General features: G+C 35.5%; 1 protein-coding gene across 1 annotated transcript in view; it reads right to left on the minus strand.

The window, feature by feature from the left end:
* LOC121371058 (protein phosphatase 1 regulatory subunit 14C-like) overlaps positions 1-18511 on the minus strand; it is a 69483-nt gene that overhangs the window by 22155 nt on the left and 28817 nt on the right. The window contains exon 3 of the mRNA XM_041496679.1: positions 2309-2395. Coding sequence (XP_041352613.1) covers positions 2309-2395 — 87 coding nt within the window. The remainder of the gene's footprint in view (positions 1-2308; positions 2396-18511) is intronic.

Consider the following 18511-nt stretch of genomic DNA (forward strand, 5'->3'; position numbering starts at 1 on the left):
GAGGTACACCTAACCTGCTGTGCAGGGGACAGGTGACTGATAAATCAGCAATCTTTCCCAGTCATTTCAATCACTTCAGATCCACAGATCTGTGGTGTTATCTACAGCCTATTTGGACCTTGGTGAGCTGGGAGAGGTACACCTAACCTGCTGTGCAGGGGACAGGTGACTGATAAATCAGCAATCTTTCCCAGTCATTTCAATCACTTCAGATCCACAGATCTGTGGTGTTATCTACAGCCTATTTGGACCTTGGTGAGCTGGGAGAGGTACACCTAACCTGCTGTGCAGGGGACAGGTGACTGATAAATCAGCAATCTTTCCCCGTCATTTCAATCACTTCAGATCCACAGATCTGTGGTGTTATCTACAGCCTATTTGGACCTTGGTGAGCTGGGAGAGGTACACCTAACCTGCTGTGCAGGGGACAGGTGACTGATAAATCAGCAATCTTTCCCAGTCATTTCAATCACTTCAGATCCACAGATCTGTGGTGTTATCTACAGCCTATTTGGACCTTGGTGAGCTGGGAGAGGTACACCTAACCTGCTGTGCAGGGGACAGGTGACTGATAAATCAGCAATCTTTCCCAGTCATTTCAATCACTTCAGATCCACAGATCTGTGGTGTTATCTACAGCCTATTTGGACCTTGGTGAGCTGGGAGAGGTACACCTAACCTGCTGTGCAGGGGACAGGTGACTGATAAATCAGCAATCTTTCCCAGTCATTTCAATCACTTCAGATCCACAGATCTGTGGTGTTATCTACAGCCTATTTGGACCTTGGTGAGCTGGGAGAGGTACACCTAACCTGCTGTGCAGGGGACAGGTGACTGATAAATCAGCAATCTTTCCCAGTCATTTCAATCACTTCAGATCCACAGATCTGTGGTGTTATCTACAGCCTATTTGGACCTTGGTGAGCTGGGAGAGGTACACCTAACCTGCTGTGCAGGGGACAGGTGACTGATAAATCAGCAATCTTTCCCAGTCATTTCAATCACTTCAGATCCACAGATCTGTGGTGTTATCTACAGCCTATTTGGACCTTGGTGAGCTGGGAGAGGTACACCTAACCTGCTGTGCAGGGGACAGGTGACTGATAAATCAGCAATCTTTCCCCGTCATTTCAATCACTTCAGATCCACAGATCTGTGGTGTTATCTACAGCCTATTTGGACCTTGGTGAGCTGGGAGAGGTACACCTAACCTGCTGTGCAGGGGACAGGTGACTGATAAATCAGCAATCTTTCCCCGTCATTTCAATCACTTCAGATCCACAGATAATCATTTTAACACATCAAACATCCGTAATTTGCATGACATGCCAAAATAAATACTACTGATAACACAGACTTTACTCAAGAAATATAATTCAGTACTTAATTAATTTCACCACTATGAGTCACTTAGATATTCTGTGATCAAATCAGAACTTTGTGAGTATCTTGCACCATGATGGGAATATATTGTACTATGATAAAAAAAAAACTAAATCTTTGTAAAAATCATAGCTGCACAGGTATGATACAATCCAAGAAGGACCTAGGGGGTAATTTTTAACAAAGCCAAATGAAAAAGGAACAAACCTAAAACAGTGATTTTTTTTATGATTTTTTTTTAACGACACTACTAGAGCACATTGATTTATTAATCATTGGCTATTGCATGTCAAACATTTGGCAATTTTTATATATAGACTTAAAGAAGAAACCTGCAACATTTTTCCATTATTAGCAAGGGATTTTTTACATCAGGATAGCACATACTGATATACCTGTTGTGGTGAACTGGCTGGATCAAGAAATAGCCCAATGGGCTCAATAATGGGGATTGATCCTAGACAGATTGCACACCAAGAGAGCTTCACCACTGGGCTTACATTCCTCCCCTAAAACAGTGATCATGTCAGATGTTTGCCAAAGCCTATTAAAAACTCATTTTATTTTGAACAAAATATTTTTGACAAACACAGACAAGGTTACAAAGATGGTCCTCAAAGCAACTTGTGTACAAACAGGATTATGCATGGTTTTTAAAAAATCTTTTCAAAATCAGCTGAAAATTATGAAACCAACCATATGTAAAGGTTTTTTCAAGATTAGACAAAAAACACATTAAAATGTTTGCTTTTCATATGCTAATATTTGCAGTGACTTTAGTTCACTACTTTTCTTATAAACCACATTGGCTTAGGATCAATCAATTTTTGAAGATTTGATGTAAACCACAAACAGTGGCTGTATGAAGCAATGTGAGTGTCACGCACATACATTTATATATAAATATAAGCAACATGGAACTTACCATTGCATATTGTCTTCTTTCTTCATCTGTATCATAATTTAAAATATCTTCTACATCTAACTTGCACGTATGATCATCTTCATATTCCTGCAATAATAAAAACAAATGACCTGATAAACATTTTATTTGGTCAGTAGTATGCTGTTAAGTCCATGCTTTTATGTATGTGTTTGTGGCACAACTTGTGTTTTAACAGATTCATGGAATAACCAAGATTCACCAAAGCAGCACACAAGTCCTTTAATAGTGCAGTGAGCTGACAGTACTACACTGTGTATAAAACCTGTCCAAACAAAGAATGAAGACATACTCAGTCCCAAAAGTTCCTGCATCTACTGCTATGAATACGACCTACATGTAGTGGTACACACGTACATGCATGTGATGCAATTATCTAATATCAAGATAAAACAGCTGGCATTTAAATATTCATTTAGCTATTGTTAATATTAACTGCAGTGGTTAATTGCCTACATCTTTCAACCTAACCCAGCCTCCAGATGATGGCAGATGTCCTGCTCCCCCACATAATATAGCTTTAGCTACACTTAATGTAACTACACATTTTAGATACAATAAACAATTTAAGCAGCTTTTCACACAGCTTATTGTTGCTCAGTGGCGTAGGAAGTGGGGGGGGGGGGGGGGGGGGGGGCAAGATATTTAGATATTTTGCCTTTATATTTGCTTTATAAGAGTGTAAAAGTGTGTAAATATAAAAGTGTGCCCCACCCACTTTTTGACACCTTCCTATGCCAGTGTAATGCTAGTTATTTAAAAAATACTGATGTCTAAATATATATAACAAAAAGAAGGATTAATAGTCACAGAATGGAAGCAGCCATGGAGAAATGAAGAATTGGTAAACTGAAGCCCGCGACACTACTTGCAGCCAAGCAAAACCCAAATCTATCTCACAAATGTTATCTCTTTATTCACATCAGCCTTCAACAAATGTTCTTTTAAGAACTTGCTCTCCCATTACAACTCACAATGAATTACCACATGATGTCATATACACAAAGACTCTAAATTTAAACATCTATGCATGAAGATCAAGATTAGTGATTTCACATATTATTCATAGCAAGTTGCTCTTTCATTGCTTTATCCACAATACAGTAAACGGAAATGTCAAAAGCAAAAGGTCAATATATTAAAGAACTACAATAAAGAACCAATCACATGTAACTGCAGGTTCTTGCACCATGTGCCACCATGCTTTGATTATAAACAAAAATATAGGTCACAAACAATTCACTGCAGGAATCAGACAACTGGCACACTACAAAGATCGGTCAACCAGAAATATAAAATGTTTGATAAATAGCAGCTACATGAAAGATAAAAAGATTAAATAGTGTCAGTGTAAAATAACCCGCTTTGTTGGTTATAAGTTCTGTGTACATGTATATCAAGACCATGCTATAGTGAAACCTGTGTAAACCGGACACTGAACAAACCAGAATCCGGTCAAAACTGGTCTAGGTCCCCAGCATGATCTGGTTCAGACATGTTTTACTGCATATGATAATTTGTCTCTGTGATAAAACTGCAAATAATAAACCCCTTGCTACTGTTTGGAAATTAATGTTTCAGAACTGATTTTTTTTTGGGGGGGGGGGGGGGGGAAGAGGAGAGACAGTAGCACAGTGACCATAATTATTATATTAATTTTTATGCCAGATGTATCTGCCACATTTTGTTTTCCGGTACATACTTTGTTAGAGTGTGATCTAGTTCAGTCATTAGAGCGCTCGGCTGAGATGCATGGGTCATAGGATTGAATCCATCTATTAATGGGGTTTGCCGGTCTCAAACAGTGCTCCACGACTGACATATCAAAGGCTATAGTATATGCTGTCTTTTCTACAAAAGTGGATACAAAAGATTCCTTACTACTAATGGAAAAATGTATCTGGTTTCCTTTAAAACTAAACCAGGGGCCTAATTCACAATGGTCTCTTAGACTCTGCTAGAAAAAAAAAGCATCCTCTTTGCAAGTCTTTTAGCATTGCACTGTGAGATAGCAAAGTTATGAGAGCTTAGTGAACTAAGAACTATAAAATGTAAATCCAATAGCCGATGATTAAGAAATCAATGTGCTCTAGTGGCATCATTAAACAAAAACAAACTTAACATTATTAAAGCAGTGTTCAGTTAGTAGTCTATTACTTGAAACACACAGACTCGACATGCTTGAAAATAAGAGAGTGCAAGTAAACAGTGGGTGTTGCCATTTCTTCTTCTCCAAGAAGCAATGCCATTTAACTTTAAGTTTATGCACCTTGAACCCAATTGTGTACTTGATGTTTCCACAAACAGCTGAACTAAGCTGTGACCCAAGTCACATTTGGAAGCCATTTCTCATGTGTGTCTGAATCCACACATCCCATGAGATACAAATTACCAACACTGACATGTGACCATGTTCTTACCCAACTACATGTTATATATTAACTGACAAATCCCAAGAGATTATTGTTCATAAGAAAACATATCCAACATTTTCGCCATAGTTAACCATTATAAACTCAATATAAAAAGCAGTGGTATTAGCTAATTATATTTTTTAAAATTCATTACTAAATTTCACTTTCTACAGTTTGAATCACAATTTTGGTGTGGTGTCAACTTGTACTAACTTTGATGACAAGTAAATTATGAAAATAAATAATTTAAAGGTATAAAATAATTTTTTATTGATAAATGGTGAACAATTTTTTTTTTTTACTACAGCCTCACTGAGGCAGTTTAGAATTCAAAATTGGTGCAGATAAAATGAGTACAAATAAAGCAAAATAAGAAATGTCTACAATCTGAAACAACTACCTCCCCAAAAATGCCAAAATACACTCATGAAAAGCCTTTTCCCATGTAACTATTGAAAATGTAAGACTACCAAAAGCAGTTTTCTTAAGAACGTGTGATAAAACATAAAAATTAAACCTTATTTGTACTGCCAGACCTCTAACCCTTTATAAGACCAAGCATGGGGTCTTGTTATCAGACTGCGGAAGCCAGTAATTACACTTTGATACCATAAATCAACCAGTTTGCTTAGTACAACAATGGATTTATTACACATACAATCAGTCCAGTTTCAGGCCCAAGACCTAACAGTACTTCTGTCACTATAAAAAGTGGACACATGCTGTAATGTTATTGGAAAATTATTCTTGTTCAACAGCAGGGTAGTTAAAAATATATTACTTTTATGGTTGTAAATAGGACAGATATACCACCCATCTGTATTCTTATGGCTCATCATCATCAGGTCTGGCTGCAACACAAGGTGGTGGAAAGTTAAAATTTGTTTTGTTTAACGACACCACTAGAGCACATTGATGTCAAACACTTGGTAATTCTGACATTTAGTCACACAGAGAAAACCTGTTACATTTTCTATTAGTAGCAATGAATCTTTTATATGCACCATTCCACAGACAGGATAGCACATATCATAGCCTTTGATATACCAGCCATGGTGCACTGCCTGGAATGAGAAATAGCCTAGACCGACAGCGCATCAAGCAAGCACTTTACCACTTTGAATATGCACATGTACAAAGTGGACATGCTTGACAACAACTTCATCTGATACAGGCAAGGTTTCTGCCAAAGGGTACAGAGGATAACATTATGTACTCTAAAACCTTGGAAATAAATGGATTTTTTGTTTTAATTTTTAGATGGATCACAGCAAAAGAACTGCTGTTTACATTTTGTTAAAGGGCATGAAATGCAGTGTCCAATTTCAAAACACTTCTAATTCATAATCACCTAGTAGGGGCACCTGTGGTCTGTTTTGTTTTTATTATGTACCCTCAAATTATTTTCTAGCAAAAAGCCGACAGGCAAACCAAACCTAGAAATACTAGAATTTTTTTTTTTTTACAAGATATTATTAGCAACTACTAAAGTAATATTATGTACATGTGTCAATTTATGTTATTAACAGATTAGAATACTGACACTTTTTTCTCTATTGTGTTAAATGTGGAGGCTTTAAAATTAAAGTAAACATTAGAAGTACATTTGAGGTTTAAAGATCAAGAATGTATTATATATAAAAGACCAGATTCAACAAATCTCTACCAAAACATTGAAAATTATCAGCTCTAGGAAGCAATTTTTAGAATTTGCTACTTTTATATTGTATTTTAACATTAAACACCTCATGTCTAACACAGTGAAGTAGAAAGTTGCCTTCTTTATCAATTTATATTTGATATTCAAGTGACTGCATCAGTGGAACTAACAAAACTACAATTTCACTTTTCTGTTCTCTGAATCTTGAGAGAAAATGAAACTATCTGGTAAAACGATCAGTGTTGGCTCTATCACTGTAACCACATGCAAGCTTGAATCCTCCGTGGAACCTTAGCTTTGTAGTCACATATCAAGGTCAGAAGGGTACACACCAACATCTAATCGTGCTGCAATGTCAATCACTGCAAACACTAACAGCATGACTTATCTTCCTGCAAGATAAACACTAGATAACAGCCATGTTAACCAATAAATAGGAAAAAGTATTCGAGTTATCATTCTAGTTTCTACACCAACTAGGCTATATACATTGTTGCTGGATTTAGTGGTTTACAAGTAATTCCAAATTTAATGCACTGAGACAGCCATCTTTATTTATTATGCTGCCATATTTGAGTTAATATGTATAAATGTTGTTCACACAAGTGAAAGAAATAGATAAACTTGTGGATAAGATAAAGATAAAAGATAAAAACTTTATTGCATATAGATATTCCACATACGGAACTGGATGCAAAACATATGCACAAACAAGACACAAACAAACATCATACTATTCTAATCACTATATAAGGACTAATTATGGGCAATACATGTATAATCATGAACAAGTTTGCATACTGCACCAGTGCAGGCTGGATTTTGGTTTTGCATAATAAATATAAATTTATGGATGTAAGAACTAGAATGGTTTTAAATGTCAGTTTTCTAAAAATTTAATAACATCACATATTTGTCTTAACGGCACTCAACACATTTTTAATTATAGCTATTTGGTGATTGATCCTATGACTCATTACACCTCAAGTGAGCTTTCTGCTACAAATCTCATAACCATAAAATGTATAATGGAAGACAGAAACAATGTCTCAACCATTAAAAAAAAAATAATAATAATTTCCTTTTCACTTCCAAGATCAAATAACACAGTGAAATAACATACATTATCATGGTTTCTGCCAGAGGGTACAGAGGATAAAATTATGTACCCTCAAATCTTGTAAATTAATGGATATATTTAGTAAAAGAACTGCTGTTTAAAATTCTTCAAACCAGATGAAAACCAGCCATCAATTTCAAAACATTTCAAACCCATAACCACTTAGTAGATGCACTTACAGTCTGTTTTATTTTTATTAGGTACCTCAAATTATTTTCTAGCAGAAAGCCTGATGATGTGAACCACACACATTCACGACTCTCAGCCTTTAATCCAATCACATTTTGTTTGTACCATGTGACCCTCCAGCAATTGGTTTATTGAATTTTCCATAATATAATCTACTGGGCACCTATTTTTAAGATAAGGCAACTAATGTAATACCTGTATAACAGAAATCTTAAATGTGAGAAAATATTGTTGTTCTTTTCTTAATACTTCTGGGGATTACTTTACAACAATTAACCTTGATTTTTGTATTCAATTAAAAGTTCAAGCATGCTATCCTGGACACAACCATATGTGTATGGGCTATCTGTCCAAGTTAAGAGGATTAATGGTTAGTTGTTAGTGGTTAGTGAGCAAGTGGTAGGTGTATAGTGGCCTTATACAACACCACTGAGAAACTAAAACATGCTCTGGGTGGGAGCCAGCCTACTGCAGCACAGGCACTGTCTTTCAAAAAATAAATCTTTTTTTTTTTTATGTGTGTGGGTTTTTTTAACAGAAAAATACAAACACTTTTGGCTGGTCACACACCCACAGATTTTTTTTTTTTTTAAATCTTTTGATTTTTAAAACAACAACGTTTGCAAAATAACTAAGACTACACAGGACTGTCTGCATCTGTTGAACAAGTAATTAAAGAAAACCGTTTCTAATGGACAAAGACAACATGATACAATGATCCACTTGATGAGAGCCCAGGTTAGGATAATCGACAGGACAAAGGAAAAGGTTAAAAAAAACCCACTATGAATGGTCTGTCAGGCAGACACAGTAACGTCTGTCTCCAGTACGGGTGATTATCGGAGTCTTCTGGACAACCACAAATATATACTCAGAGGGTCTGCATCATTCAATATTGTTCAAGTGCTGGTCACTCAACAAATGTATCATTTCTTGAGACATTACAAGCCTTAAGAGTCACTCCACAAATGTTTCATTTCTTGAGAAATTTACAAGCCTTAAAAAAAAGTATTGACAAAATCAATACAATTATTTGGGTAAAATGGGTATTGTCTGAAATACACCTTTAACTTATACTTGTAGATAATTAGGCTTGTCACTTGATACATTTCATGGACTATGTGATATCTGCAACTGTATACAACATATTCTGACACCATTGGATTAATGTGCCTGGGCCCCGTTCCACGAAGCAATCAAAGCCTTAAGATCACCTTAAGTCCATAACTACCTTATGCATTTAAGGTGATCTTAGAGCTAAAGTTGCTTCGTGGAATGTGTCCCTAGTCATTTTTCTTGTGAGGTACTTAACTCAGATAAATACTTTGGAAAAACACTTTGCAATGTTAACCAGTTCATACAGTTATGATATTTGACAATGACACTTTAAAAAAAAAATCAAACACCTAGACAGTAATTCTAAAAAATATTACTTGCAGGGCTCACGCGACCTGACGAAGTGAGCCCAATCTTCGCTCTGACCAGCCTGACTTTGCCGTGCCAGTTACTGTAACTTACGTGTAAGGCGAAATCTGTGTCGCCTTTTTAAAAGTGTCATAACTTGCAATGTACACAATCACGGATGAATGGTGAAGAACTTGAGGAACACCTATTCATAGATAATAATTAAGTGTGAAGTGTCTGAGAGTTTGAAGAGAGACTGGCGCCACAAAATCATGCGACAGGCTTACAGATAGATGGTCTAGCTCAGACAACACCCGTGTCTGGCACTAATAGTTGGCCTAAAGGTGCTCCTGACTGTTGAAAGGTATTGTCAAGCGAATGTGCTGGAAATTGTACAAGGGTGGGGATTTAGACTATGCGAAGTGATTTTTTTCTAGGGAGTTTGGGTCATGTTCCACTGGAAAATACATTTAATTTTTTTTTATTTTGGAGCAGCAGACTTCGACGTGAAAAAAATGTGGGGAGTAATTAACTAGTTTTATGTAGACTTTGTCATAATTAATAAATTCAACATACAAAACAGAAATTATAAAATAATACAGGCAAACATGTCCTAGCACATTTTTAATGTAGATGCACTCGTAATAAGCTGCCACCTGTCCTACACACCCAGCGGCCACATAATATAAACTGGATCCCCAAGTCGCTAAAGTACCCATGTTAAAGGGACATTCCTGAGTTTGCTGCATTGTAAGATGTTTCCGACTAATAAAATATTTCTACGATTAAACTTACATATTAAATGCATTTTCTTGTTTAGAATATCAGTGTCTGTATATTCAATGTGTTTCTGGTCATCTCAATATTTGTAAGAAGCCCAAACTGGATTTTGTCTTCAAATAATTTTGTATATATATATTTGATATGTAATTACAATCATTAAACAGTCTCTATAAGTCGATAACATCTTAAAAATTGCAGCAAACTCAGGAATGTCTCTTTAAGAGGTCACTGTAAATTCTATATTTCATTTATTTATTTTATTTTTTAAACAGTGACAAGGTGCAGCAAATAAACAATTTTCACACTTTCACGGATACTAGTACCCATTCAGTCTAACAACTCCACACTATCAGTTAAGAAACTGTTGCTGTGGAATGCATTTAACTGCCTCTGGGTAATCTAAGCTTGACCATGGTAGATTAATCAACTTGGACAATACTCTGCGTGGTGAAGTTATTAAATTAAATGAGAAGACAAACTTGCGAGAGAATGAATTCTAAACAGTTAAATTAGTGCTTTTCAATTACATTTCATTATTTCTAAAGAAGGCGACATGTGGAAAGATGATAAATTTAAAATACAGATTGTAAAAGTTGCACCTGCGTATTTTATTTTTTGTATTAAAAAAACATTCAAGTCTCCCTGCTGTTAAAAACTTCACCCTATCTAAAGTTTGAGAGAGAAGTGACTTTGCTCTATGATTTTGACCTTGCCTGACTTGTGACATGCTTTTAATAATAATTTCAAGAAGATAACTGCTATTATTACATAACCTGTCACTGGCTACTCTACAACTAGAATAATAAATGAACCACATGTTCCAATTACATTATGTTAAGACATGTCAGAGGCCAGGTCCGGGATGGGAGTGCCTGAACCTCTTTTGGATATGGGAATGTAAAAAGAGTTCCCTGTTTTCCCTGACATTTTCAACAATGACATGCTGGGATTGTTTTGTATTTTTCCATGACAGTGGATATTTTTTGAGTGAAATCGATACACCTTGCAAGGAATAAGGTTCTCTTTGATTATGACACACCCCCATATGATTACCTTTCATTATGGAGCCACACAAATACTGTATCATGATGATTACACAAGTTGTGATTCCACCCATCGGTTATACTACAGAAAACAGGTTTAACTGTTTGTTGCCTCATCATGCTTATGGTATACTTCCTGCAAATGTCTTGCCCCACCCAGTCAACCAATTTTTTTACTCTTTACAACTGAGGGGCAGGACGTAGCCCAGTGGTAAAGCGTTCGCTTGATTTGCGATCGGTCTGGGATCGATCCCTGTCGGTGGGCCCATTGGACTATTTCTCGCTCCAGCCAGTGCACCACGACTGGTATATCAAAGGCTGTGGTATGTGTTATCCTGTCTGTGGGATGGTGCATATAAAAGATCCATTGCTGCTAATCGAAAAGAGTAATCCATGAAGTGGCGACAGCAGGTTTCCTCTCCCAATATCTGTGTGGTCCGTAACCATATGTCCCACACCATATAACCGTAAATAAAATGTGTTGAGTGTATTTTTAAATAAAACATTTCCTTTACAACTGAAAGATCAACAATGTTTTTGTTCAAGTTTTATTCCCTTGTTAAGCATTATACAATACCTGTCCATCTAGGCCCATATATATTTATAACACATCTCATAATTTAATCTCATTTTCACAGGTTTAAAACACCATTCAGACTGAATAGGCACAGATTGAATAGGGCACAGTTTGTGCCTGTTGCAATATCAAATTGTGGTGCTATTTGGTGTGGATCTATTGAATAAGCTTTTAGCTAGTAAAGCGTGTGTGCACAAAGTGAAAGTTGTAATAAATCAGTAACAGACACGAGCGTGTCCCTATTTTTTAAATGGAGTTTTACCATGTAATGTCTATTGAAAATACATACATGTAAAAAGATCAGGGTCGTAGCTAGCGGGGGCAAGAAAAAGAATTCCTGGAAAATATTATAGAAACTTAAAGAAAATTCTCTTCTTACCTTGAATATTATGGTTTTCCCCCAGGTTTTATCACATTAAATATATTACATATACATATACAAATAAAACAATCTCAAGTACAAATGTAGTGTGTGAGTGTCAGTGTGTGTTGATGTGTGTGTGTCTGTGTGTATGTGACGTGTGTGTCTGTGTGTGTCATTGTGTGTTGATGTGTGTGTGTGTGTGTCTGTATGTATGTGACGTGTGTGTGTGTGTGTCTGTGTGTGACTTGTGTATGTGTGTGTGTATGGGGTGTGTGATAAGTAAGCACGCATGTATTCATATATATATATATATATATATACATTGGCTCTGATAAAAATAAGCAAAATTTGGATTAAAAAATTTAAAAAACAAATACACTGTTTTATATTTTGAAAATTGAAAAATCAATGTACGGTACAGTTCATATATACATGTACATTTTAAACAGATGGCTTTAACAGCCCAAAAGGCAACACCCAGTGTTCTGTGTAATATTTTCTAAATATTTATGAACTGAGCCTTCCTATAGCATACACCTGTTTGCAAACCTTTTCATAATACTAATATTTATCTGTCGAGTCTGCTAATTAATGCCATGGTTTTTATAATGTTTATATATAAAATATTTTTTAGCAGATGTAGCAGATATTTTTGAATGCATAAAAGACTGTTTACTATCAAGTTGTGATTCTTGCACATTGGTGAATGAGTAAAGCAAAATGCACCTGACAAAAAAACTGTGATCATTATTTTATCATTTACAGGTACAGATTGTCTAAAATAAATAAATGTATTCCACAATATGTTGAAAGTAAAGAAAATGTTCGTAAGATTAGCCAGGATTAGAACCAATAATTATAGTCACATAAAAATATTTTATACTACAGTGAAACTCCTCTGAACCGGACACTCTCAGGACCAAGTAAAAAGTCAGTTTTTAAGAGGTATCTGGTTTAGAAAGGTTCTCTCCTGCACAGATATTTAAAAAGGGGCCATGAAACACGTCCGGTTTTGAGGGAATTTCGATTTACAGAGGATCCGGTTTTGAGAGGTTTCACTGTACATATTAATTAATACTATTAATATTATGTACATTTATTACATACATTTTTATATTATAAGGGATTAAAACAAAAGTATATTAACAGAAACCAACCCTACCCCCACCCCCACCCAAAAAAAAAAACCCGACTAAAACACACGCCCACACACAAACACCACTTTATAATTTATTGTTGTAATGACTTTGATAACAATTATCTATCTACTGGAAAAAATGTTAAGGAGGGAGTCCACAAGAAGATTTTTTCTGTAACCAGGTTTCATATGTAACGGAACTATGGTTATTATAGGTTGTTGACAAAAAGAGGAGGTTCTCGGCAACTGGGGATTATGTAGACTCATCGTGGCTATTAGTGGACTTAAAGAAACACGGATGATAGTGTCTCCAACCGTGGCTTCACAACATCACAATGGTGTTAGGCTACAAACTGGCCACCACCCTCTCTGTGTGTTAATGGCTATAATCAGGTGAGCAAACACAAGTGACCAGTACAAGTCTTCACCTTTCCCTTTGTCCACCGGCCATACCTCAGGGCTGAACATTCACGAAATTAGTAATTTGTTTCATTTGTAAGGTATGCTATTGTTGAGAACTGCTGTGACTCTTTACAGGATGCTCATTTACCTGCTACACAGATCTGTAAATTATTCATTTTTATGTTTCGGACAAAGAAAAGAAAATTTTGTTTATCGACACAATTGTGTTGCAGGAAGATATTTTACATGTTGTCAGACAGCAAAAGATGATTTTTTTTTAAAGGGACAGACCCTAGTTTTTAAACACTAAGGCATATTATTCACTATTAGAGCTGTTTATGATCACTGAAATCACATATTACTTATATTTGATTGTTTAGGTTATCCATTTCCATACATCCTGGTGTTTTTAATATCACAAAATGCATTTTTCATATTTTTTAAAAACATGTACACATGCGTCGGAGAAGTAACGGTTATGGAGTCGCATTTTAATCTATTTTAAGATGATGAAATATGGTGTTACCCTGACAACTTAATCTGCTACAAACAGCACCTTGTTAATAATTACATCTATAATAAAATTCACATAATATATCCTGAATTGTGCTTTTGTGTGATTTATTTCATTTTACAAATCAATGTGATAAAATAACATGTAAATGTTTAGACTTTCATTACAAAATACAGCCGTAGCAAGGATTTAAATTTTTGATTTAATAAAACATTTTGTATTGTAATTAACATACCTATTGTTTCAAAGGGTATCTCTCAATCATCTTACAATTTGTATACATTCATTTGTTCTATGTTGTGATTTATGGACAAATAAAAGAAAACATTTGAAACAAAATATAAAATTGCAGTAGTTATCATTAAAAAAAAAAAAAATTAATTATAACAATTTGTCTAATTATTTAAAATTTATGAGATCCTACCAGAATTAAAAAATAAATAAGCACAAACATTTGTGTCACTGGCTATATTTAGACAGTATGTTCACGATTCTGGTAACAACCCATCTAAAAGAAATACTGAACACTCCCTAAATAACTAGGAAGAGGTTATTATTAAACCCAGATAGTGTGGTATTGAAATAAATCCTGTTTTACAGTTGAGTAACAAAGTACAAAAACTGATTAGATAATAGAGGTTATTTCTACGCACTTTTTTTCTTCAAAATAATAAATAGCATCACACTAGGCTTGTCAAGAAACACAATTCTCTGAGCACAATCCACATAAATAACTTGATTACCACAAGTAGGAAAGTCCAATTTGTGGTTCAGTAGGTAGATATATATATATATATATATAAAAGATGTCTTGCTGCTAAAAAGGAATGATCAACAACAGGTTTCTTTTTATAAACTTATAAGAAAGGGTCAATGACAAATATTTCTGTCAGATATGGAGCTCTAGTTGGAATGGGAAATAAATGCAATATTAAAAAACGACAGATTCTGGTTTGAACAGGGTGCACTGTATTATTACTAGTGCTGATACTGCATCATCAGGTAAAGGACCATCAGCATATTAAGCTGGGCGTGTCCCATTGGCAAACACGTTCTGGGGGCTTATGTCAATATTTTCTTCACAAAGTCAATAAATCATTGACAATCACTGAGCAATATGGTGTTGATAACAGGCCTATATTGATCATACAGCATGCTGTTTTAGGCTTCCTGTACTATAAATCATATTACGATGATTGTGTTTGTCTGTATCTGTTCATCTATCTGTCATGTGGAACTGTTAACAAACATAACTCACTTCATTAAATAACAGTGCTCAGCCCAATGTTTAAAAAGAAAAAAAAACCTGTTAACTTGACAAACTCATAAACACTGTATCAAAGTATCATGCTGAAACCCCCCCCCCCCCCAAAAAAAAACCCTTAAAAATACCCTCTTCACCTCCCCCCCCCCCCCCCAAAAAAAAAGAAAGAAAGAAAGAAAAAAGACATCTCCCACCAAAACCAAGCAATAATAATCAAAAACAAAAAATAATACTGAACAACAGTCTATTAAAATAGTGGGTCGGAATATTTTGAAGGATGACACATCAAACATTCTTGCAATAATTTCTTTGACATTAATTAGTTTGACAGATATTTTCATTATCATCAGACTGTTGACAATGACATTCTAAGTGAACAAGCAACCTTGTGCATATATTTAACTTACACATATGAAATATGTTTACAATGTGCCTTTAATGTGGATATTTGTTAACACTTCTAACTACAGAGTTATCCTGTGACAGATACACTAGCCTGCTTACAGTTTGTAAATAGCTTCCACGACAGTATCTGAACAGATGACTGACATAGGTGGGCAATTTCAATAGGACTGATGCTATTTCAAGAACATGGCTGTCAATCACCAAATACAAAATAAAGTTGAATTAGGCAAATATATTTGATTATTTATTTTCTAAAAATCTATTTTGAAAATATTGAGCCCTTTGTAGATAGATCTACAACCATTTTGGCTGTTTGGCTAATTGAAACAAGTTTGAGTTTGGCAACAGATTTTTTTTACCAATTTGCCAAACTGTTAATAATTCTGGGGTCCAGACTGAACCCTGTATGTGAGTGTATTATCAGGGCTAACTCTGGGTTCCTATTTTTGTTTGCCAAAAACTGCCAATCTTCAATTTTTCGCAATTGGCGACTTTATTGAATGACAGCACGAGCCCTGATTATCCAGTAAATTATGTATTAACATGGCAGTAAAGAACCAGTCTACATGATGTAGTTGGTAAGCCATCAGCCTTAAGTCTGGAAGTAACTGGGTTCTCACCCTGGTTCTGGTTCCTATCCAGCATGAGTTTTAATGGCTTAATGGGGAGGTGCAAGGCCAGTGCACCAACTTCCTGTCATTAACCACAAAGAAGTCAGCTGTTTTTAAAAACTAGGGTATGTCGCTTTAACTCTTGTCCTGTACATAGCCCTGGTAACTGAGGACAGACTGGTTGAACCTTAATTGGATTTAAGCATGAAAATAAATTGAAATGTATGGCAGCAAAGGCAAGTAAGTTTTAGAATATAAGTATGAAGTGGTCTCTGTACATCAAAATGGGCAGGACCCAGCCCAGTGGTTAAATGCACGCCAGATGCACGGTTGATCTAGAATCGATCCCAATCGGTAGGCCCATTGGGCTATTTCTCGTTCCAACCAGTGCACCACGACTGGTATATCAAAGGCCGTGGTATATGCTATCCTGTCTATGGGATGGTGCATATAAAAGATCCCTTGCTATCAATGGAAAAATGTAGCAGGTTTTCTCTCTATGACTGTGTCAAAATGACCATATGTTTAACATCCAATAGCCGATGATTAATAAATCAGGGTGTTCCAGGGAACATTTTGTTTTCAAAATCTTGATTACCAACTATTGTTTAATGTTTTAAAATTGTGTAGTGATTTCTGAAATTTGCGTAGTGTATCACAAGACGATACTGAACAAAATGTTCACTGTGCATACATACATGTATTACTTTCCAATATTTTCATGAAAATTCAGTATTAAAATTTATTTTTGCTGGCTTTTAAAACTGTATTTTACACCTCCTTATCAAAAAACAAAAGAAAAACCCCCCCCCCCCCCCCCGCCCCCAAAAATGTCTGGAAAATCACAGACACAAAGTGTACAAGTATGAGTGTACAGTGAAGTATGAAGTGTTGGCATGGCGATATGTGTTGGACAAGAACATAATGGCCGACCCAACATTGTTTAGGTAGAACATAACAGTAAACTGTGAATGGCCAGAAGTTTCCTGAACACAAACACTGCCAAACAATCTATTTTAACCTCAGTAGGACACAACTCTTAGTGATAAGCTAAATGGCTATATTCCATTCACTTAGTTTGAATTTCAAATTTATATTTAAAGTCAACAGCTGAACAAACAAGTTATTTGGCATATGGTAATACTCTATGTGCATTTGCCCCTGTTTGTTCCAGTGCCTAAAACAAATTATCTATATTACTTATTCAGGATCAATATCATGGAATTAGCTACAATTATTTGGTAGCAGTACTTATTTACTCTATTTATTTATTATCACAAAGTTTCAATATCTAGATAGATCATAACAGCCCATGTTTTACCATTTTTCGGTCAAAGCTGTATGTATGGTATGTGTTTAAGTTATGCAGCCTAAATAACAGAAATACATGTAATGCTTTGTAAAAAAAAAGAAAAAAAGTTGTATTCAACTATTTAAAAACAAACCACTGCAAGTTTAAAAAGGTGATTAAATTTAACATGCTAATAGTGTAAAAACCCCCACCTGTAATAACAAAATACTGGAAAAAAGAGTGTGATCTCTGTAGACAGTTGAACAAACAAGTTATTTGGCATATGGTAATACTCTAAAACAGGCACCCTCGGGACCAAGTAAAAAGTCCAGTTTTTTTGAGGTATCTGGTTTAGAGAGGCTCTTTTCAGCATATATATAAAAAGGGACCATGAAAAAACGTCTGGTTTTGAGGGAATTCCGGTTTAAAGATGGTCTGGTTTTGAGGGAATTCCGGTTTAAAGATGGTCTGGTTTTGAGGGAATTCCGGTTTAAAGATGGTCTGGTTTTGAGGGAATTCCAGTTTTGAAATATGGTCCGGTTTAAAGATGGTCTGGTTTTGAGGGAATTCCGGAATTCCGGTTTAAAGATGGTCTGGTTTTGAGAGGTTTAAATATGTACTGGTTTTGAGGGGAATTCCGGTTTAAAGATTAATGGGTCAGAAAGATGGTTTTGAGAGGTTTCACTGTACATTAATATTGCTGCAGAAATATTTGTTACAGAGATAACTGCATGATATGACCATAAGTTGGCTATATACAACATGGTAACATCACTTTAAAAATGTATCTAATATAGAGAGGTGGCTGCATAAAAGGATTACAAATATACAGGTAAATAATATCACACACCTCCGTCCCCAAGAACAAAACCCAACAAAAAACACCTCCCAACCACCCCCCAAAACAAGACAATGACCTGCAGGTGGCTGCACATCTGAACAGGTGAGCAGATATTCACCGGTGCAGATGCCAATGAACAAAGTCAGTTAACATTACCCAGAGAGC

This window comes from Gigantopelta aegis, chromosome 4, assembly GCF_016097555.1.
Source record: "Gigantopelta aegis isolate Gae_Host chromosome 4, Gae_host_genome, whole genome shotgun sequence".
Classification (NCBI taxonomy): Eukaryota; Metazoa; Mollusca; class Gastropoda; order Neomphalida; family Peltospiridae; genus Gigantopelta; species Gigantopelta aegis.